This window comes from Castor canadensis, chromosome 6 (assembly GCF_047511655.1).
Source record: "Castor canadensis chromosome 6, mCasCan1.hap1v2, whole genome shotgun sequence".
Classification (NCBI taxonomy): Eukaryota; Metazoa; Chordata; class Mammalia; order Rodentia; family Castoridae; genus Castor; species Castor canadensis.
In genome coordinates, this window is record NC_133391.1 from 173,633,520 (window position 1) to 173,656,693 (window position 23,174).

Below are 23,174 nucleotides of genomic sequence, written 5' to 3' on the forward strand. Positions count from 1 at the left end.
GACTCTATCATCTATCTATGTACCTATGAATCTATCAATTTATTTATCTAGGTATCTAAGAATCTAACATCTACCTATCCTTCATCTATCCTCCATATGTCTACGAATCTATCATCTATCCATGAACTTATCTATCTATTATCTATTCTATATGGCTACCAGTCAATCTTTATCAGTTTGGCTTCTATTTTTATTCTGAAATATTTGAAACATACACCATGGTTTGAATTACTAGAGAACAGGTAGTGGGGAGAGACTGTGTGAATCATACAGAGGCCTGGGGACCAGAATAGTGAAAATATTATGATATATTTAGATATTTAATGTAAGGAATTAGTGAAGTTCCCTGAAAAATACAAATATCCTTAAGTTTATAAGCTACAGTTCTGTTCTCTCTCTCTCTCACATACACACTCTTACACACAATATAATAAATACACATATACAAACATCTATACACCATATAAATATATATGATGTTGATAGTGGGGATGCTGTTGGGGCAGGGAGTACATTGCAAATTTCTGTGCCTACCTCATAATTTTGCTGTGTGTCTACAACTGCTGCAAATCAGTCTTCCCATGTAAACAAATAAATAAACAAAATAACACACACGCCAAACATAACAAAAGTCACAAGAGCCCCTGTGGAAGGTTCTCACGCTACTTCACTCTCTGAGGGCTCTGAGAGTGGCACAGTTCGCTCATCCTGTAAATGAAAAGCAGGTCACAGAAGACAGCTGCCACCTGTGTCTCTTTGCTCATGTCTACCACCGTGGTGTCACAAGAGAAATCCATAAGCTGATGTCACTGTGGAACAGCTTCCAGACTCCAGAGCAACGCACTCACAAAAGCAAAAGCAAGACACATTCCAGCACAGTTCCCAAGAGTTCCAGAAAACACTGCTGAAACAGAAGTGATGATGGGTGGGCAGGGCTGCCCCTGTCGTTCATGGAACCCAGTGTGAAATAAAAACGGTGGGTCCTTCTTCAAAATCACTCAGAACTTCATGTCAGCAACAGAGAGAACAAAAGCAAGTGTGGAGCCCTCAGCGGTGGTGCAGCCTTACCCTGTGGCAGGTAAAATGTCTACACAGATGATCAAATGAGCCTTGCTGCTTGCTTTGCTGGCATCCTTCTGAGCAGAGCTCTCTCCTGCACAGATATGCCTGAGTGATCAGGATTCTTTTCCTTGGTAACTGAAACACTACTGGGCGGCTAGTGTTTGCAGGGCTTGTACTTAAACAAGAAGAGAGATAAAAAAGAAAGAAAGAAATCACATCGTCCCTTTCCTATTACTGAGAGCTTGCTGTAAAACAACATCACTAATGAAATTACTCTTTTTGAATCTTATCTCTCATTTCCACAGGGTGCAAGCAAGTAGATGGTTTCTGAACTATGCATGTTGGCTGTAAAAGGGATGGTTCTGCTTATGGGTTTGTAAGACGTCACAAAGGCATAGGCCAAAATAATATGATCAACTAAATGCGAAGTGGACGTGCAGCCACATTTGTAGATTCCTGAGAACAAAAAAGCATCACAAAATCTCTTATTCTGTACGCTTAGAAGAATGTCAAGAAGGAGGAGACCCCACCAGCACCTGCAAAGCATTTCCTCTAGTCTTCAATCCATCCTCCTGGAAGGCAGGCACTTAGCACACTAGACACTTAAGATAAACGACACAAGAGCCTCCATTTAGATAAGCCGACATGAAGGAAACAGTTGTGCAATTTGTAATTACTGTTTCAAAAACAAGTGATAAAAACTCCTGATTCACACTGGAGTGGAGGCAGAAGTAGGGGAGTCACAGGAAGGCTGTGGACTACTCATTCCCTACAATGCCAGGGTTAAGGACAGTCTCGGTGAGAGGGGAGGATCAGGGGACCGGTTTGGCTCCCTTCCATACCAGAGCAATTGATGACACCCTTACTGAGCCACGATGCTCCTGCTGATATGTTAAGAACATCCTTCCTGGCAAGGAGTCCCCTGGACCCCAACACCCCACCCCCTGCAGAGACTGATGACTTTGGGGGATCCCATCTGGTTGACGACCCCATGGCTGGGAGTAATTCAACTGTGAACACAGACCCTGCGCCGGCAGGCTCTGGATGCTGACCAGGAGGCCGGGGCTCTGAGCAGCTGAACCAGTCTCCTTTACTATCAAAGTTACAAATGAGAAGGCTGTGGATTAAGATGTTTGAAGGTCCTACTTCCCATTCTTCGGGGACGTCCTTCAAGCTGAAGGTGAAGCAGGAGCTACCACCCGCTGTGCCTGCACCTGCCATTCCAGTTGGCCAGAGCAGTGCAGCGGAGGGAGGAGGGACGTGTTTGTATTTATGCAGAGCAGGGGCTCCGGCCTCCAGGCTGATCAGAGCCCAGCCACAGGGCACCAAAGGCTGGGAGAGGCCAGAGCAGCCCCATGGGGACAAAGGAAGGACATGTGCCTTCGTGGTCAGCAAAGAGGATTGGAATTTGATCAGGAGCAAAAATGTCCATCTCCTGGAAAAGGGAGAAATGTTTCTTACATTTCAGAGAAAAAAAGACAACATTTTCAAGTAAAACCTATTTTTCCCAACCCAATTGCTAAAATAAAATAATCCATAAAGACTGACATGTAGTCTAAATTCATTTTTCTGGTTTTGTCCTTGATAATTTTGTTTTACAGGCTCAGTAAATAACAGATAGGAATTTGTTTCTCCTTCTACAGTAAAAATGAAAATTCCCAACATTTTGTGATTCCCATATATAAGACCTTAACACCTGTATGGCCTCACCAAGTCCTCACCTTACCCTATGACAAGGCAGGTATCACTGTGATCTGGATAGCGTCTGAGGTGGGTGAAGGCAGGTAGAGCCCAGGCACTGGGGCAGGGAGCCCTGGGTCCTGCTCTCCCTACAGCTCAGTGACATTATCCACAGCTGAAGCCCCAACATCACAAGTGTCCACACAGCAGAGCTGTGGGATGGGAGTCTGGGCCTCCTGTTTCACAGGTAAATAGAGACCCATGTAGTACCAGTCCCCTGCGGACTTGTGGGGGCAAGGCAGGAATGGGACAGGTGCCACCTTGAACTCCAAAAGAACATCTCGGCCAGGAATGTATGACTTGGGCTTTGCAGTGAGGTGTTGTCTCTGAATGTTTTCTCTCTGAGGACAATCCAGAGATTCCAAACTACAGGCTATGTACAGGAAGGAGTTTGAAAAGGTGGAGGTCACTGGGCTTTCCTAGGTGAATGTGAGGTCCTGCAAGTCTAATTGTTTCCATGTGCAGTCAGCTGTACCCTAAACTGACCCTTCAGTCACTGAACTGTGGCTTCTCTTTCAGCATACAATGCTCTTGACAGAATTCATTTATTAAACTGTATCAAAATGAGTTAAACGTAGAATATAGGGCACAGAAGGATACAGAAGTGTCTTTGGCACTAGATAGCTCCATGACAGGAAAAAAGACAGAGGAAACCCAATGAGAAAAATCAGTCATTACAAATGGGTGACTTATAAGGAAAAACAACAATGCACTAATAAACATACGTGAATACCTAAGTACATGCACAGTTGTGCGCTTCTTAATGACTTACTGGTTGATAACATTGCACATACTTTGGTGAGTCCACAAGATGACACAGAAGTTTGGGTCCAGTATGGTGGGAAATGTCTGTAATTCCAGCTACTTGGGAGGTAGAGGAAGGAGAATCACCGTTTTAGGCCGACGGGGAAATTTTGAGATAGCTAGAGACCCTATCTTAAAAACAAACTAGGTGTGGTGGCTCACAGCTGTAATTCCAGCTACTCAGAAGGCAGAAGTTAGAGGACCATGGTTCAAGGCCAGTCCAAGCAAAAGCTAGCATGAGACCAGATCTGAAAAACAAACTGAATGCAAAAAAGAACTGGGGGCGTGACTCAAGTGTTAGAGTGCTTTGCCTTGCAATCGCCAGTACCATAAAACAAACAAACAACAGATTGCAAAGGTGCTAAGCAATTCCTCTCACCTGGTGACATTAACTAGAGCACAGGTGCAGACCAATGGTCCAAGGAGACAGGATCAAGTTGGTGCAATAAATGAGAAAGATTCTGGGCTTTCTAAACCTGGCTAAGCAGCCTGCATGAGGCTCCCCTGAGCCATCTTCAGACTAGACCTGAACCCCAGCTCAAGACCATGTCCCTAGATTACCCCATACCCACTGGGCACCTGCCTGAGAAAACCCAAGGCTGCCAGAAAGCATTTTCTGCTTGATCCAGCCACCACCTGCAGACAGGGCCCTGTCCTTCTCTGTGGGAGGGGAGAAACCCAGGTGGGCTTCACAAGGACCTGACCACCTTCTCATTCTCCACCTGAACTGTATTATTTTCCTCCCTTGACTCAACCAAGTTCTGCTCATCCCACCCTGTGGCTCATTCTCCCTTTGCACACCCAGGACCTCTGTACAGATTACCATTGAGTCAGTTCACACTAGACTGTCTTCCCTTCTGTAATAGCTCTGGTATAGCTTCATTTATCTTAGGGGTCTGTTTCCTCCAGACAGAGCAATCCTTCTTGCAGACAGCAGTGGCCTGTTTCTTCTGCCTCAGCTGGCCATAGGGTTCACTTCTAAATGCTCCTGCAGGCCCCGCACTGGGACACGATTGCAGGCCCAGAAGGAGTCCATGGTGGGCTGAGATTTTGCTGGCAAACTGAGCCCAGCCTTTGGGACTATCAGTGCAGGGAGGCCCTGTAGGAGAGCATTGGCAGGCTGCAATACTGCTATGACTCCTGAATTCATGGATTCCAAGGTCATCTTTTGACCCTGGAAAAAAGAATCCCAGGGAGGCATCTGACATCTCAGATCTGACTAATGGACTAGAAGCACTAAAACTCTTGTTTAACTTCTCACGAGCATCTCCCTCAGTACCTGTAGGACATGGGGGTCAAGGAACCAAGACTTGAGGAGGGGCTGCTGGCGCAGAAAGATGGTGGATCCTAGCTGCACTGGGGCAGCTGTGCAGAAAAGCCTGGATCTTCAGGGAGACACCATTCCCAGCTCTTCAAGTCCTGGGAAATGGCCTCTATCTCTATACTGAGAGAGAGCAAGGGGTGCCAGGGAGCTCTGAAAAGTGCCTGGAATCTTCTGTATTTGATTATCCAGGGAAGAACATCCAGCTTCATGTTGTTGAGTCACATTTTCCCAACCCACCAGCTTTGATGGTTCTTTACAATCAAAATATATGAGCGCTTTGGGCATTCTGAAGGGTCTTGTTGAAGCTAGAATGCCATCCAAAAATACCTACTCTTTAGTCATTTTCCCCACCATCTGTCCCCACTTAGAGATGAAGACAGCAAGATGCCTCCTGGGGCACAGCAGGACCACACTGCCTCTCAGGGACTCCATGTCTCAGAGAACTCCAGCTTGCAACTAGAAATATACAGAGGCTGACAGAACCCTGGTTCTCCAAGGCTCTCTCTCTGTCACACATTTACGCCCTGTGGAGGGCACAGCATTAAGACCCTACCAACCTGGGCAGACTGTGAGATTGGTTCTTCCACCACATTTCATGCAGCAAGGGAAAAGCTAAGCATGGGACTAGCGGCTAAGAGAGAACATGTCACTGTCACCACAGAATGTGCTGGCCTGAGATTAAGTAAAGGAAAACTAAAACCAAAAATCTTATTTTATTTTAAAATAGAATTCAACCATGTAAGAATGTCCACTTAGTATGAAAGAATCTCTAGACCATCTCTCACTCGAGCATCCTCTTTTAGGTCCTCCGTTCAGGCTGCTCTTGCTGCCTCTTTGCTCTTATGAGTTACCTGATGGTCGTTAGTGCTTCTCATTTTCCAGGCTCAGGAGTTCCAAGGACTCACAGAGCACATCGGCCAAATGTGAACATGCTAAGATGGACATGATGCGTCTTACCTGGGAGGACAGGTGGACACCTTGCAAGACACCAATCCAGTGACAGGTCGGGTCTTGGGATTGCAGAAGGACACATTCACTTGGAACCTCAGGTCTCTATAGCAGACTTCTTTTGTGGTCATCTGTCCTGTGGAAAAGGAGAGGCGTGCAATAAAGTCTTGAAATAGTAGGTAAACGGCAGATGAAGAGCTCACAAAATCTTTTAAAAAATCTTAAGTGTACTTGTATGTTATTGTCCAACTGACAGCTATTAATATTCCATTTTCTGACCTGTCTTCGTAATGATTTTTAATTATCATACTCCCCCTGCATTTTTGCATCTTTAATTCAACGTATGTCTTGCGACTGAAACTGTTATATATTTGATGAAATATACTAGTTCTTTTCCATAGCTGGTAATACCAGTCATTTTCAAAAGAAACACCAATATCAAACATACCCAGCTCATGTTTCCACTTGACAGGGGACAAGAGGAAATAATTAGTTATACATCAGCAAGGAACATAGACAACAAACAATAGGCAGTCTATCTGCACATTCACACAGCTAAATATTGCCATGGTCACAACCTAAATGTCAAACTTCTCACCATCATGACCCAGGAACCATTTCAAGTGAGCTCAATGGAACTGAAGGTTGGCTTGATTCTCAGCCTCCATATCCTACTTAAGGTTTTACAAATATCCCCTAATATGTTCAATATTTCCATTAATTAACTTCATTCCCAAAGAACTATTATGTGAGATAAGCAGAATGGTGGTTGCCAGGGGCCACAGAGGAGGGAGAATGGGAGTAATGTACTCGTTATTGTTTAATGAGTACAGAACATGTGGGAAGATGAATTCGTTCTGGAGGTGGATGGTGGTGATGGTTGTACAATAATGTAAAAATGTTAGAAGGCCATCGAATTGTACTCAAAAATGGTAAATTTCATGCTATGTATATTTTGCCATGATATAAATATGAACATGATACAAAAATAGACTTATGTGGTATTTATGTGATCATTTTATATGATTGAACAGTTTATTCAGTAGAGATGAATAAGAAAACCAAATTAGTGTTGGTTTAAGATGAACACAATTGGATATGTTAAGATAGAAGAACAATTTAATTGCCATGCTCTGAAGAACTGAGAACAGAGAGGTCCTGCTTGTGTGGATCGCCTGGTCTCCCTCTGCAGCTCCACTTTGGTGGGACTCAACCTGGCTTTCCGCCATGCACCCATCCAACTTGGCAGCTATCACCACCAGCTCACCAGAGCTTGCTCATGAGGGAATGCACCAAAGAGATGGTCTCAGAGAAGCAAAGCATCACAATAATTCCTTAAATACACTGCTCCCTGGAAGCCAAGCCATTTTTAAAAGAAAGCAAAGTTTCTAAAATGCACATTGGAACCAAGTCTGGCATTTTGCCACTGTCTTGTGTAAAGAAATGAGGTCATCAGCAGGAATGGTACACTTTTTAAAGATCAGTTTTCTCAATGGGCCAAGGTACAGCAGCTCTCCCAAGTTCAAAGTCAGGGGCAACAGGGCAAACTCCTAGGTCTGAGCTCCTAAGTACCTGTTTCCTGGAGCTACTGAGGAAGAACTGTGGTCACCTAGGACCCTTTCGGTTTTGTGAAACTATTCAGCTCTCTGATGATTTGATAAAACACTATATTAAACCAACGCAAGTGGTTTCCATTTGGTGTTCTTCTCATGTGAATTTTGCAATTACTTCTTCCTGATTTAAAGATCTCAGATCAGGAGGGTTTTATTTAAAAACATGACTTTGGAAAAGGTCACAAAACACTCTATAGAAGCATAAGAAAATTTCTGGAAACTGAGTCACTTGAAGAGTATTTCTATGAGAGAAAAAGACAGTGATCATACCACTAAGGACTAACGAGGACAAGGTCAAGTTGACATCAGTCAAAGATGAAACTCTATTTCTTAAGACAATAGTAAGATAATAAAAATGAACAATTCAACCCTCTGGTTAGTTCATATCCCTGACATTTGCTCTAACAGATACAATCAAGAAGCCAAAGAGGGGTTTCCTGGCCAGCCTTCAAGGCCCCAACTTCCCAGTGGGCACGTGTGATCCAGGTGGAGAGGAGGATGCTTAGCACAGCTCAGTGGTATCACCAGGGCACCTGTAAACACAGTGGGTGCAATAATATAATTCAGGTGCCAAACTTCATATCTACACACATGGCAGATCCTTGTGTGGGAGACAGATGAACACTGGAGATGGATCAGCAGGCCCCAGGGGTCACAGGATTCTACTCAGGTGTCTTAGCTTGCCAAAGCTACAGCAAGTTCAGGAAGGAAGGATTGACAGAGAAGTGTGGACAGCCTAGATGGCTTCATAATAGGATCCACTGTGGAAAAAAGTGAACTCCCAAAGATTCATCACTCAGAACCACTGTAATGGATCTCCATGTGATCTGTTGCATCACAAACACAAGCACTGAGGGGGATCCCCCAAATGCTGGGTATTCACGGCCTTTTAGGTTTGTCCCCTCAGGAGGGAAGATATGGCTCTGTGGGAAATCAGCTTCCATTTTTCTACAATGTCTTTAAAGTAGATTTATTTTCAAATTCCTTCCATGTGTGAGCATACTGACACACACACACACACACACACACTCCTGTACTCCCAGATTAAATGCTTATATTCATTTGCTTAAATTCTGGACTTTTTGGCCTTGCACTTCTCGCTGTTTGTTGCTGTACCTTGTCCTGTGGCTTTTTCTTTGTCCTCTCATGTCCCAGCCTGCCTATCTGCTCTCCTCTGTACCTAGAATGCTATTCTCTACTGCCTTGCCTCTGGGCTTACCTAGATGGTTTCTCTTAACCTTGTAAATCAGATCCCACCACTCTTCTCTGAATTCCTTCCTTGGTCAAGATTCCCAAAGCAGAGAGGGGCTCGCATTCACTGGAGGGCTTGCTGGTGAAAACCCATCACGCTAGGCCCACCTGCAGTTTCAATGCAGGAGGATTTACATGTGTGACAAGTGCTCAGCTTCTGTCAAGGTTGCTAGACCCACCTGGAGAAGCACTGATGCCGAAAACATTGGAGCCATGACTTTCATGTTCCAGTGTCCCCAAGTGTGAAATAGGGCACAGAGCTCCTAACCCCTGGGACCCTCTGTCATGCAGGAGAATCTTCGTATACTGAAGTGGGGACTGTGGTCCCACAGAACTCCAGGAGATTCTGGTAACCACAAAGACCAAGGAATGAGCAGAAGGCTGGGACTTTCAGTCCTCACACCTCGCCTGCCCTCCCCAGCATCCAGAGGGGGTGGGGACTTGACACTGAGTTATCTCCAGTGGGCAGTTGCACCCACAACTTTTAGTCTGCACAGAGTCCTACATGAGGACTCAGTTCTACGAGTGTGGGAAGGTGGCACATTCCAGCAACATGGGAACAGGAGGTCCTGTGCTTGGGGCCCTTCACGTCCTTAAGCATATGGATCTGTTCACCTGGCCATTCATTTGTATCCTTTACAATAGCCCTGTGATAGTAAATGAAGGCTTCCTGACTCCTTTGAGCCATTCTAGCTAGTGATAGAACCTGATAGCTCAGGGCTGTAAAACTCCCAACTTTGTAGCTATGTTGGACACAAGTGTTGGTACCCTGGTCTGTGGTTTGAATGTCTTTGCCGTAACTCAAGGAGAAACTTGATCTTCTTTGTAAGCATTAAATTTGTGAGGGTGGAAACTCAATCTGATGAAGGTATTTGGAGGTGGGATCTTTGGGGGGTAATGAAGGTTACAGGAGAACACAGAGGTGGGTCAATAATGGAGGTGGCATGGTAGGAAGAGGAGGAAAGAACTGGGTTTGGTGTTCTTTGGTATCATGTGAGGTCTTTTGCTGCCTTGGGATTCTGCAGTAGCTACCAGCAAGGACCTCAGATCCAATCTTCACCACCAGGAGCCGAATAAACCTTCATTCTTTATAAATCACTCAGTCTGTAGTATTCAGTCATAGTACCAGAAAATAGACTTACACACATGGGGACTCACTGCTTGGTTTCCAAGTAGAAGAAATATTCAGGGACTAACCCTCAACTACAGAGGCTGAGGTTGACTCTGGGAAGTCATTGTGAACTGAATTCAACTGTACAACACCCAGCTGGTGTCCAGAGAGTGGAGACAGCCTGTCATTATGAAAAAACCCATAGGCTTGGTGTCGTAAGTGTTGAGTAAAAGCAGTTGACATCAGTGTAGCTCAGGCTTATGCTTATTTGTTCTGTGAAACGACAATAGTCATCTTTCCTTCTCAAAACACCCTCGTTGGGGCAATGTGTCACATGGTGGCTCTTATTAAAGACCTGGAGAACACATACGTGCCATCTGTTGGGCCAAATTTGTAGAGGACATCGGGTATGTGTTACTCATTTCTGAAATTCCAGTAGCTTGCATGTATTAATTTGTTCTCTCATTAGTCAGTGCTCTCTGACCCACTGGCAACCTTTTAGGTTCAGTAACTTCTGAGTTCACACAGTTAAGAGGAATTAAGTAATACTTAGTCAAAATCAAGTTTATATTTTTTATACATATTTAGGATAAGTTTTATACCCACACCGAGACACAACTTGAATTGGTGTTTTATGAACTAATTTTTCTACTTGCTAACTAGGAATGAGAGACCTCTAAATTAGAAAAAAAGAAGCAAGTGTCTATTTAAAACCATTCTGCCAAGAATCTTACTTTCTTAAATTAATAATCATAATGACACAATTTAAACGAGTAACATACTAAGAAATTGTACAATTTTCTAAATATGGTTGAGGTCTTCCTAATGAGTACTGCAGAAAAATTAATCTTTTCCTCTACTTATATTTCAAGTTCAAAGTCTGATTTTATTTTTTAATTCTACTCTTGTGGTGTTTGAGGAGATGTGATTCTGTAAACAATGACTAAATTTAGCTTCCTGTTGTGAAACTAAAAATAGGTGAAATTCAAATCTGCTCAAGTCTCAGCAAAGCATCGTGGCTTCAAGATCACAGATGAGTCTGAGCAAGGTACAGTCCCCTAACTAAACAATTGAGAATTTTGTTTTGCTTTGGGATAGGAACAGAAGTTGACTTTATTAATGCAATTATTTTTCTTTCTTAATAGAGACATTTATTTGGCTTCACTCTTGAGCTGCCTATGTGTCAGTCAATTTCTATGTCCAAGATCCCCCAAATTTTTCCTGTCAATTGGGGAGGGAGGAAATCCAGACCTAGTAATTATATGATAATTAAACAACAATCTACAGCTATAAGAAAAGATCTGGGATTTGTCCAACAGGTGAGCAAGTTGACTCTGTGAGTAACTGTTTACCTTTGGCTTTTAAGCACTTTCATTTTTCTTAATAAGACTCTACTGGTTTTTCAGGCAATAACATCCTTAGTTGCAAGGCACAGTTGCAAAAAGTGTTAGGTTTTAGTGTCCCTGGATCCTATCTGTTAATGTCTAAAGCAGCCCACCCCTCAATCATCCTGACATCCACAGGCTTCCCCATGCTCTATAAGAGGGGTAATACAGTTTTCAGTTAAGAGCTACAGTAGACCCTTTATAGCAGGGATATGGTTCTGCATCAAAATTTCCTTTGATTTTTTTTATTATTTTTTGACTACTTGGTAAAAACCATGTGTAATAAATCCTCAAATAAGCTTACTATATATGATTATGAAAGAAAGTGTACCCTTGGGAGTTTTAGGAATTAATCAAGACAAAGAGAAAGGAGGGTTGTTAACAGGTTTGAAACAAACTTTTCTTAAGAAGATAATGATGAAAATTCTATAAAATAATCTTTGGGAAGTAGCTTAAGTAAAACTAAGAGGACAACTCATGGTCATAAATACTTAGATTAATAAATAAGAATAGAAATAAGTGACCCAAATATCTAATTAGGATGTTAGAAAAAAGGTTAGCCCAAGGAAACAGAAAGAGAGAATTGATAAAGAAACAGACATCAGTGTATTAGAAACAGAAATCAATATATCAGAAAATAGCATGATAAAATACAACTCTGGCTACTCCTCCGCTTCATGGATCAGAGGGGCAGAAGTTATCACTGCATTTTTTTAAAAATTAGTGCATATTAATTGCATAAAATAATGGGTTTTGTTATGACACTTTCACGCATGCATGGCATATTTTTGATCCTATGAACCCTCATCCCTTCCATTATTCTCTCTTTTATAACTCCCTTATCTATCCACTTTCATCTAGATTCTGCTAGTGTGAGGCACCAGCACAAGATTTGGTGGGAAGGAGGAGAGAGAAGCCATGTCACCATGCTTGTAGTGCTCTCGAGGCATTTGCCTGACAATCATCTGCTTTCTGAGGCTTAGCCTTAATCTTCACCAGTGAGTTCTAGAGTTTCTGTGGCTTCCTGGGTCTTGAGTGAGAATGACTCCAAGAGCTACAGGTGCCTGCCTGTGACCTTTGTCCTTTTGTCCTCTCTGGCTATTTTGTAAGCAACCAATCCCTTGTATTCAATAACTTGTGTTTGCATATCTACACCTGTTTCTGATTTCTTGGATAACTGTCATCAATATACTGACTTAGTGAAAATAAGTAATGAGCAAAAATGGACATGATAAGAAAGGAGAATTTAAAAATTCACATACGGAAGAATTAAAAATAATCTAGTGAGGTACTCAGATTAAATATATAAAAATATTAAATCCTATAGAAAAAGATAGTTGTCTCAATGAGAACAAAACCAACTCCAAAAGGATAAACAAAATAAAGTAGTACAATTACCATCCAGAATATAAAATTTTATAGAGACTTAAGACTACAGAGGCAACAGATTGACATGCTTCAATTATTCCAAGTGTGGAAAAACAGATAATTCCAGAACTATTTACACTACTCCAGAGCATAAAAAATAAACAAGGTTTCCACACGGAAAGAAATAAATTTTGTACATTTTAGCACACAATAGAAAAGTACAGCTTAATAACTCTCAGTAATGTTTTAATATGGAAAGTGCTAAATAAATTCATAGACAATAGAATCAAGTAACACAGTGAAAAAATATATCACTAGATAACAATTCATAGCAAGCATGGCTGAATATTAGGAAAATCTAAAAACATATTTCACCACTTAACGAATCAAAGAACAAACATGAGCTTCACCACAAATGTAATAAATTTCATCATGTGATTAATTCAGCCTCCATTTCTGATAAAAACATGGAACATACAACAGATAAGAATTTCCTCACATCAATATATTATAAATCTGTGTCTGTGTGCTTGTGTGATATGTGTGTGTTTATATATCAGTGTCTACATAGATAGAAATAGATATTTATGTTTATTTAAGGCTAGAATCTAGCATTACAGGAAAACTAGAAATGTTTCATTAAGTTCAGTAATAAGAAAATAATGTACTTATTATCACCATCAGTTAACACTATCTTAGGGGCACTGGTTTACATAATTAGATAGAATGAATAATACAAGTGACATGAAAATCACAAGGGAATTTAGGAAATGCAAGAGCTATTAATACAGGTCTGTTAGTTAACTGATTTGGAGGAGTAGAGAAACAAAAGCTACAGACAGAGAGCAAAGTGGACTTTTAGAAATTCTTTGGTAGCAACTAAAAGCTCAATCCAAAATTTGAGAAGACTGAGTGGTCTTCGGTATGGCTTTGGTGTGAGAGTACAATCCAGGTGAAGGTGTCCATCAGGCCATGGTGATGACAAGAAGACAAACATGGAGGTAGAGATAGGCAAGGAAAGACCCAAGGCCCCTCATGGGCAGTGAGGATGAGGGAAACATGAGAACAAACCAGGCCTCTGAGGAGAGTGCAGAAGAAAGGGACATTGATTTTGTTATATACCAGTTATACACGAAGATGAAGAGGTCTTAGGAGATAAGGGAAGAATCACTTTCAAACAATGGCCAGTAAGATTGCTGGGAGATTTCAAGGCAAATGCAAAGGGAAGAGCTTTGGATGTGGTGACTGTGTGAGGTTTTGGCAGGCAGAAAGGAAGCCTATGGAGTTGGGTTTCAGAAGGTGGTCCCAGAGTGGGGAAGGAAGCAGGAAGTACAGATGATTTTCCTGAAAAGTTTCACACTGAAAGGCAAAACATAAAATGAAGGGGTAGAAGAAGGAAGCAAGAATTCATTTTAAGACCAAGGAATCCAGTTAGGAAATAAAAGGACGGGAGAGGGTAACGTGAGGAAAGAGAGAAAGGTGTATTTGGTGGTGAGGAGATCAGGAGTGCCCATAGATAATGAGACTTGGAGCAGGCATGAAGCATCTCCTTTGGGGTAGCAAGACACAGGACAGACTAGAAACAGGGGAGTTTTGAGGAGCCTGGGGAGGAGCAAGCCCATGTTCACATTCGGCATAGCCCTCCCCGGACAGGGTACAGGAGCTGCCTGTTGTGTTCGCAGAGAATAACATATGGAACCTATTGTGGCCATGCTGCATGACGAGTCTGGCTTCCAGTCTGCTTCCAAGGGTTGTTAAAGGGTTAGCTTTAATCTATAAAGATCAGTAGGGTTTGGGGTTTTGTTAATGGAAATTGTTTTCCTCCTTTGACAAAATTACCCTGATTAACTAATTTTTTGCAGGGGGAGTGTTCTTCTAATGCTCCCCAGACTGGAGTCCTGGGAGTTTCCCAGGGAAGCTCCTGTCTTCAATTCTCACTAACTCCCTGTGAAGCCATCTTCACTCTCACCTGCCACAGATAATGAGGTGAAGTTTACTGTCACACCCTTGGGAGGCAATCTTGACAGTTCATTTGTGTTCAGTGAAGTTTATTGCTCTTCTTTTGGAACCATTTTTCCCCCAGGGCGATAGCTTTCCCAAGGTGATTCCTGAACACCTGTGACTCTAGAAACGTCTGGAGGCTTTGGGGGACAGGTAGAGCACAACGAAGTGGGCTTTGCATACAATATGTTTGGAGAGCAGTCCTGCTGCACAGTCACAGTGGAAAGTGACCCCCTACACACACCAGAGCTTCTCTACAGTGCATCAGGAACACTGGGGGTTCCTGCTCAGCAGCCATCAGGCCTTGCCTGAAGGAGTGCAGCAGGTCTGGGCTGCAAGAACCTGCATTTCTAATTGTGCCCAGCGACGAGGAAGCTGGGATGGGGCACTCTGATGCCAAGAGCATCTCAGTTACTTTCCACAGGATTGTTCCTAAGTAATCTCAGGCTGGTAGACCCTGACATTAGGAAAGTGTGAGCAAAGTCTTTACAACTCCATCACTCAGGTCTCGTGCTACTCTTCAATCACTGTGTCCATGGCACACACAGTGAGTGTGTGTGTGTGTGTGTGTGTCTGCACATGCATAGGCAGGTTTTCCCATGAGAAAAGATTTTAGAGTTTGGAGAAGATTTCCTTTGAAACACTCTCTCCAAAAATGGAGCTTATTTTTGCAATTTCTAAGAAATGAGTGGAATATGGAAGCCACTTACAGTCCATTGAAAGTGAGAATTGCACTTGAACATATTTGGCCCCACGTGTGGACTGGCACATTGGAAATGGGGCATCCCCAGCAAACACAGGGACAGACTTTGCAAAGGAAAGACACAAATTACGTGATGCTGTGGGAAAGGGTCATCACTGAGGGTTCTCTGAAGGGGGCACATGTACCGGATGCTGTGTGTGGAGTGAGACAGAGTGGGACATCGGTCAAGGAGGGGGGTATGGAGAACATTTGTCCTCTTTACTTTTTAGGTATTTATGGCATTTGAATGGAATCCCAGCATATGCAAAGTTCCCTCGTGAAAGTGGATTTGCTGACATCTGGCACCCTGGACAGGTGTGGTTCCAGGAGCTCCACTGCTCCAGGTGCTCTGATCTCCCCGTGGGGCCCTCAGCCTCTGCATCCTCTACCCACCTGCTCTGACCTCTGCACTCCTGACTGCTCATGGGCTGCCAGGAGGCTCAGCATTGGAGACCTAAGGAGTGAGGGGAGGAGGACAGGCCAGGGGGATGGGGAAGAACTGATTTTCGTTTTTCCTTTGACTCATCCTATGTAGTGTTGATTAACAAAGACCACAGAAAACAAAACTAGACAGGACCACAAAGACCCCCTTAAAACACAATTCTGTGAGCCTGAAACATGTGCCACATCACAGCGAAGAGACAGAGTAGTGGAGAGGCTGTCAAAGCCCTCCTTCAGCAGAAGGCAGACTCCAGACTGCATCCTCTCCAAATCACCCACCATATCCAGTCCCACTCTCTGTCTGGGCCAGAGTCCACACCTGCACACTAGGGAGTCCCCAGATGTCACATGATTCAGCCATCAGGGAGTAAGTTTGGGTTAACTGTTCAGTTAATCCAGAGAAAAGGGGAATCACAGGAGATCAGAGGGGCTTGGCTTGATGCAAGGACCTCCGAGCTCACAGGCACAGACAGGAGCGCTCAAATTCCTTATTCCCCACCCCAATTTTGTCCCTCAGTTTCTGACTCCTACCACGACCAGGTCTCCCTCAGGATTTCTGTCCAAGTCTTCTCCTGCTTCTCTGCTTTTCTGTGGTCTGTCCACAAGACTGTGCTTGCTCATGTGCCAACGGTTCAATCTCTTCACCTGCAGTTTTCTGAATGGACTGAAAATCCAGCAAAAGAAGCCACACTCTGTCTGTCTTTGCCCAATGTCTGTCTTTTTGTGGAAAGATTTTTCCTGGGTTCTTACTCAGAGGGTTTTCTCACATTATGCATGTGATGAACACATTCAACCTCCTAGATTCTGTGTCACCTCGACTGAAAGAAGCAGCTTTTGCAGTTCCCATTGGCACCAGGACTTCCGCTCTTCTCCCCAGACCTCCACCTTTACTGGCACTGAATTATACCATGGCTCCCCTGGTCCCCAGACCTGTGAACAGCAGACTGTGGGACCCCACATCCTCCATAGCTATTGGAGCCAATCACCCATATAAGAGTCACACACCTATAAATCTATATGAAGACACAGATGATGATGTATGTATATATATGTATGTGTACATATTTCTGCTTTTGGTTCATTTGGACAATTCTGACTTCCACAACATGTAAACACTAGTAAACATAAAAGTGAACTTCAATGCTTCTTTTTTCCTGACTGTTTTAAACTTTCTAAATATTCTGAGAAGATAAAAATGTAAGCGGACATCCATCCGTCCATTGGTACTTGGGTTTTCCAAGGTCTGTTTTTACACCAGGTTGTGGATAATTGTGTTGGGAGACCAGTCATGCATGATACAACGGGATCTCCTCAACCATTTGGCTGGACATTTTTGGAGACTCAGGCTCAGTTTCTCTGACTAATGGCACATCCATGAAACAGTTGCTTGGCATTGTTTATAATCATTTGACTTTGTCACAAAGAAAACACATAATACTTAGGATGCCAGAGTCATGCTGGCCAGTTTTCTGACATGACCTATATTAATAAATAAGAGAAGGGAAGAGCACAAAATTCAAAGACTAAAGTCAGAAATTCAGAAAGAACAATCCATTCACTGTCCTGGCCTCAGAGGTGATGAGTTTAGTGAGCAATGTGCTCAGGAAATTCACTTATCTTTTTACAGAAACCAGCTCAGAGCAGTCCTTAGAATCACTTAGAACTCATCATATCTTGCCAAAGTACCTGAAAAGGTATATTCATCTTTAAAGAGTAAGCTTTTATCAAAGAATCTCTAAGTTCAATAATTCTAACTATAGAATGAATTCCAGCTGTTGCCAACAGCTTTATCTTTCTTTTATAAAGAAAAACAAGGAAGTCGACCAATTCTGTAAGAAAAACTGAGCAAAAATCTAGAAAATATTCCACAAATGATTGTGTAAATCTCCTGAGAAACATGCACCATTTCTATAGTAAGTGGTAGATAAATGATCGAAGGGTTCTGAGCAAATAAACCTTCCAGAATCTCTGAATCAGATGAGGAAAGAAAGACACATCTAAGAACCCAGAATGGCACCTTCCTGGGAGGTGTTCAGATGCTGAATGACTCTGCATCTATTTAAGTGACAGCTTTGCCAGGCACAATTACTCTGAGCATAGGGGATTCTAGTCTGCACCACAGTACAGATGGTGGTGACAATGGCCATTTATGGATGACTGGTGGCAGCTTTCTGGGTCACAGAAGGAGACTCTAATTAACAGAGAACTGGATCAACTCCCCAACTTCCCTGACAGCATCTACTTATCAAAAATGGCAGAGAAGTATGGTATTAGTCAGCTTTTTGGTCATTATAATGAAATACATAAGGCAAGTTGCTTTATAGATAAAAGAGGTTTGTGTTTAGCTCACCATTTTAGAAGCTGGAAGTCCAAACAGCATGGTGCAGCCTCTGGCAAAGGCCCCTTGGGTGCATCCCATCATGGCGGGAATACCTGTGTAGCTCTGGTTTCTTTCCCTCTCTTACAAAGCCATGGAGATCTGACCCCATCTAATATCTACTTATGGGCCCCTCCTCTGAGCACCACAGTGGGATTAAGTTTCCACTCTCCTAATTGCATTAACATAAGACTTTGTGGATTAAATTCCCCCAGGAGATTCAAACCATAGCAGTTCAGCAGTTCCTTCTGACACAAGCACTTATGACCCATATTTCAGTTTCTGGGTTTGCAGATTTGAAACCCTGAGAGCACAAGTACATGCATGGAGGCATGGAGAGGAGCTGGCTATGGCCACCATTGGAGCACAGGGCATGGAGGACAGGACAGACACTTGATCCTCCTCGTCATTCGGAGAGGCCTTTTCCTGTGGCTGGAGAAGCTCTAGGAATGGGGGAGGACACCTGCTTCTTGGAAAGAGGGCGTCCTCATTTTAGCATTCACCTCAAAGTGTGCTTGAAGAGCTGGATAGAAGGACACCACACAGCTCAGGACCACTAAGGTAAGTGTCCCTGAACAAAACCCCATTTTTAATTCTCCTCTGCTTTTCTTGGGGGTTCTAATAATAAGTGCAACTTGTATTTAATAATATTAAATCACAAAATTATCATTAAAAAGTCTTAAACGTGACAAAACAAGAAGAAATGCCCCAATCAACTTCCTCAAAGCCACCATAGACATAAATGAAGTGGAAAAGGCAGCTTCAGCTGCAGAAGATGCTCAGGACCTCATGGAGAGGCCCTAGCTCCTGCTAGGACACAACAAGGACCACTGAAGTGCACCCCATGGCCTGACTGCACCAGCACCAATGTGCTGTTTCTAGGGGCAGCAGGTCACAACCTACCTCCTCCACAGGAGACAGAGCACTCGGAGCGCACGATGGCCCACGTGTAGCTGGGCTGGTCAGTGGGCTTCTTCTCGGCACCCAACCGAGGCAGTGAGTACTCCCAGGCCACACCTGGGTTCCTTCCCTGGAACAGAAGCTGCGAAAGAAGAAAGGAGAAAAATAAAGGAAACTAAAGTGAAATAAGCAACTATCCACTAATTAAAGTACTTTGCTTTATATGATGTAAAACATCAATCATATCTACCAGAAGCTTGTCAGGATGATTAAAATAAACACTGTCCACCCTAGTTGAGGGTTGACATGCTCAACTAGACTCATGCACATCTAGAAAAATGTCTAGACTTTCTACTCTTCCTTGTAGCACTTCCCCCATAGTCATCTTCAGAGCACCAGCCAGCCATCTCCCTAGAAATCCACGAAATTGAGTGAATCAGAAAGTGAGACCAAAAAGTGCCACCTCATGAGTTTCAGGTAAGCAGAACACTCCAACTGACGTCACACATGCCCAAAGTCAAGTGAGAGCAATGTCTCCTGTGAATGGATGCAGGAGATTTTTGCCTACCAGCAGCTCCCTTCAGTTCAGGAAGAGAAGACGCCTTATGAAGAAAGAAGGGCACTCAGGCTGAGCATCCCTGAGAGCTGGGGCTTAGTGCATGGAACTGCATTTGGACCCTACACTTCTCAGCTTGAAACTTGGTGCCATGAGCCAGTAACAATTTCCCTCAAAATGTAGCAGATCCCAGATCCTAGATCTCACTGGGAAGGCTATACCAGAAACCTCAACATTAAGATGTTGAAACCTTTTTTGTCCCTGATGTGACACTGATGTGGGTAACACTGGCAACACCTTCCTCCCCTATGACGCAGCACACTGCCAGTGTAGATGCTGGGACAGGGTCAGGTGACCATAGGTGGCTGCACGTCAAGGCCACGGAGATGCTTTCCAGACCCCTTTGCCATCAAGAACAGCTTTTCAGGAAGCCCCACACATTTTCAACCCTGACTAATGTCTTTTTCTCTATGATTTTTCAAGCTCAAAGCACTAGAAGGCAAGAGATAAATAAGAAACAAAAAGTAATTCAGGATAAGTTTATGGTGCAGTGGAAGGGAACAGTTCAAGGTCAGGAGGGGAAGATGGAGGTGAACCTGTGGAGATGTGCCAGCTGCCTTGCCTCCAGCCATGCCCAGACCACCTGGGGAAGCATCTTCCAGCAGACACAGAGGATGGGAAGGAGCTGCCTGTCCCAGAGAGCAGGAGCAGTCATCCAGATGACTGCTATCTTCCCAGCAAGGTATAAGTTGATGGGGCAAATTTTGAACCAATAGCTTTCCTTGAACCATGCACAAAAATAGAAAACATAGGGAGGTAGCAATTGATTCCCTGTTGCTGCCATCTGGCCAGGACTCTGGGATAAATAGTGTTGTCAAGAAGAAGCCTGATGGTATTTTGTGAGCTTATGCATCTATGGTGGAAAACAGAGGGACTTAGGTTGAGAGGTGGCTCACTTGCTGGGCATGGGGGCTGATGGGATCACATGGCTTGCAGTGAGGGTCAATGCTGTGACAAAAACAGTTTATCATGTAGCATGGGCTTTAGCTCTTGCCCCTACTTTTACAGGACAGAGCACAGTCACAGAGTGCCTCCATCTCACCTCCTCAAGGGCGTCCCTCCATGACCATTGAACTCACCGGACAGAAAGAGTGTAAAAACCAACTGATGAAGACCCAATGATGGGAGCACAGTTAAGTACATAAACACACGCTTGATCATACACCAAGCAAGCAGTGATACGAACAAGTCCATTGCCCCCTTCAGCCTGCTGGATGAATGTCTCTTGTATTAATGGCTACACATTCTTTGCACGCTTACAATGAGGGCACAGACACCAGACGATTACCAAACCCAAACCCTGGAGCCAAAGGGGCTAGCCTCTACCTCCACAAACAGCGTTTCATTGGTTGGTCCAGGAGAAGTTAAGCTCTCGGGCTCCTTAAAGGACCGTCTGTAGTTGAAGGCAGTGCCTGAAAACTTGTACCGCCCAGGCCAGTCCACTGTCCAGTGTCCATTCAGGTAATATCTTTTGAGGGTATTACGCACAGAAATGTAGGAGGTAGACATGTTCGTTTCATGGATGTGAATACTGCGGGCTCCTGAGGGAATGGTGACCATGTGGTAATACTCTGGAGAAGGGAGATGAGAGCACAGTTTTTCATTTAATGTGGCTTCTTTATAACATCTGGAATGGGTAGGTCTGTTCCGGCTCCCGGGAACATTACAGCTGTATGGGACTTGTTTTTATCAATTGGAGCAGAGCTCTTATACTTCTTGCTCTTTGTAAAAAACACTTTAACTCAGGTAGACTAAGACCCACGTCCAGTAAAACCCAAAAGCTGGAGAAGCAAAGGGCTCCCCAAGGAAAGCCAAGGTGGGAGCCATCAGCGCTCTGAGCACCTGCTGTTTTCACTCCCTCTCTGGCCCCTCCCCTCTGAAGCTCCAGTTCCAGTCATTCCTGCTCAGGCCTGCAGGTGGCAATGCGACACTCACGGTTGGTGTGGTGCTGTCTGCTGTAGAGGCCCCTGTGCACAGTGCAGTCTGAGTTATTGCCCTGGCACACCCCACAGGAGTCCTCAGCAGCATCGGACCCAAGGACATTGTCACAGCCGACTCTCTACAGGACCCACAGGATCACACGGCATTCATGTAAGAAAGGACAGCAAAAGGGACAAGGTCACTAACCTCATGCAAGAAACCTCCTCCCCACATAGTTGAACAAATATTTATTGGATAACCCAGTATGTGCACAGTGAGCCTTTCCTGCTGCTCTTCAGAAGCCTCCGCATCATTGCTACCCAAAGTGGGTATGGGGAGCCCCGAGGTGGGTAGTCATGCTGGAGACAGGTGGATTTCAGATCCATAAGGAGCTTAGTACGATGACCAGCAAGGTGTTCCCAGGAGGTTGTCCTGAAACAAGCCACCAGGGCTTCTGAGCTACCTGATCAATGGCAGGGAGGTGACACAGTTGCCACGTGGAATTTCTCCCTGCTAGTAAATTGTAAAGGGTGGATCTAGGCAATGTCTCAAAATTTTAGTAGACTCCATATAATTTTGAGTGCTTACTTTATGTTCCTTCTCAAAGAGGATAAGCTCTGTGTATAAAAATAAAATCCATTTGGAAACAAAAAAATTATTCTTCACTCTCCCTTGCTTGAAATCCTCAGAGCCAGATGGATCTCAGAAGTCAAAGGTGTATGATTTTAGAAAGGTTGAGTGAACTGGGCATACATATTGGGTATAGGAGAATCCCAGTAGGGCAGGGGTCACACCCCATAACTAACACATTAATGTTTCCATAGCAAAACACTCACACAAAGTGGGGTACAGAAAGGCCTTATAGTAACACAGTAGTTCATGGCAGATTTTCCCACCAGATGAATTCAGGTCCCCCAAGTCTTTGGATTTCAAAGCTACAAAGAAGGGAGTGTGACACTGTAGGTATTTTAAGTGTTCTTAGTAAGTATGGAGAAACAATGAAATATTTAGCAAATCGACTAATAATCAGACAAAACCTAAGAGACCTCAGGGAGCCTCTTCCCTCGCCTTCGTCCATGTGGGAGGACTGCACTGAGGACCTCAGAGGATGACCCCAGGTGTCGTGACCCCCAGCCTGGAGGAGACCGGAGCTAGACCTGAGTTCTACGCTTCCCAGCACCTCCATGCTACCTTCCATGGGGAAACTAGCACTTCACCTGCCATGGCGCTGATCTGGCAGCACCTTTGCTGTGTGTAGCAAAATTCTCTCCACTCCTCATCTTTATGAATGGTGGCAGGCTGTCACTGTCTGTCCCTCTGCCTGCCAACTCTCTCCTGGGTCACCTCCCACACCCCTTTCCTCCTGCACTGCCTCAGCAGGGGTCTGGGTTAAGGCTTTTGAGGGGATGGCTATGGTGGCTGCAAACTGGCCCCTGGGCTCCTGGCCATCCCTGCCTTTGCTGACTGTCCACGCTACTGCCCAGATACTGCATGCAGCCCTGTAGCTTCTCTGGGTTTGTGGTCCCCAAGCCCAGTGCCCTCTGCTCACGGTCTGTACACACCTCCACAGC

General features: G+C 44.1%; 1 protein-coding gene and 1 long non-coding RNA gene across 3 annotated transcripts in view; one reads left to right on the forward strand and one right to left on the reverse strand.

Annotated features, from left to right (window-relative positions):
• Adamts16 (ADAM metallopeptidase with thrombospondin type 1 motif 16) overlaps positions 1-23,174 on the reverse strand; it is a 151,148-nt gene that overhangs the window by 45,638 nt on the left and 82,336 nt on the right. The window contains exons 14-17 of the mRNA XM_074077759.1: positions 21,619-21,742; positions 21,010-21,254; positions 19,071-19,209; positions 5,888-6,014 (exon numbers count right to left, since the gene is read on the reverse strand). Of these exons, the coding sequence (XP_073933860.1) occupies positions 5,888-6,014; positions 19,071-19,209; positions 21,010-21,254; positions 21,619-21,742 (635 nt within the window). The remainder of the gene's footprint in view (positions 1-5,887; positions 6,015-19,070; positions 19,210-21,009; positions 21,255-21,618; positions 21,743-23,174) is intronic.
• On the forward strand, positions 10,850-16,805 carry LOC109679461 (uncharacterized). Of its 2 annotated transcripts, XR_002211760.2 has the most exons (4): positions 10,850-10,901; positions 10,999-11,172; positions 12,100-12,236; positions 15,580-16,805. It is a non-coding gene; the product is annotated as an uncharacterized lncRNA (long non-coding RNA). The 2 variants fall into 2 exon arrangements; XR_012448715.1 differs by lacking the exon at positions 15,580-16,805 and having other exon boundaries at positions 12,100-12,392.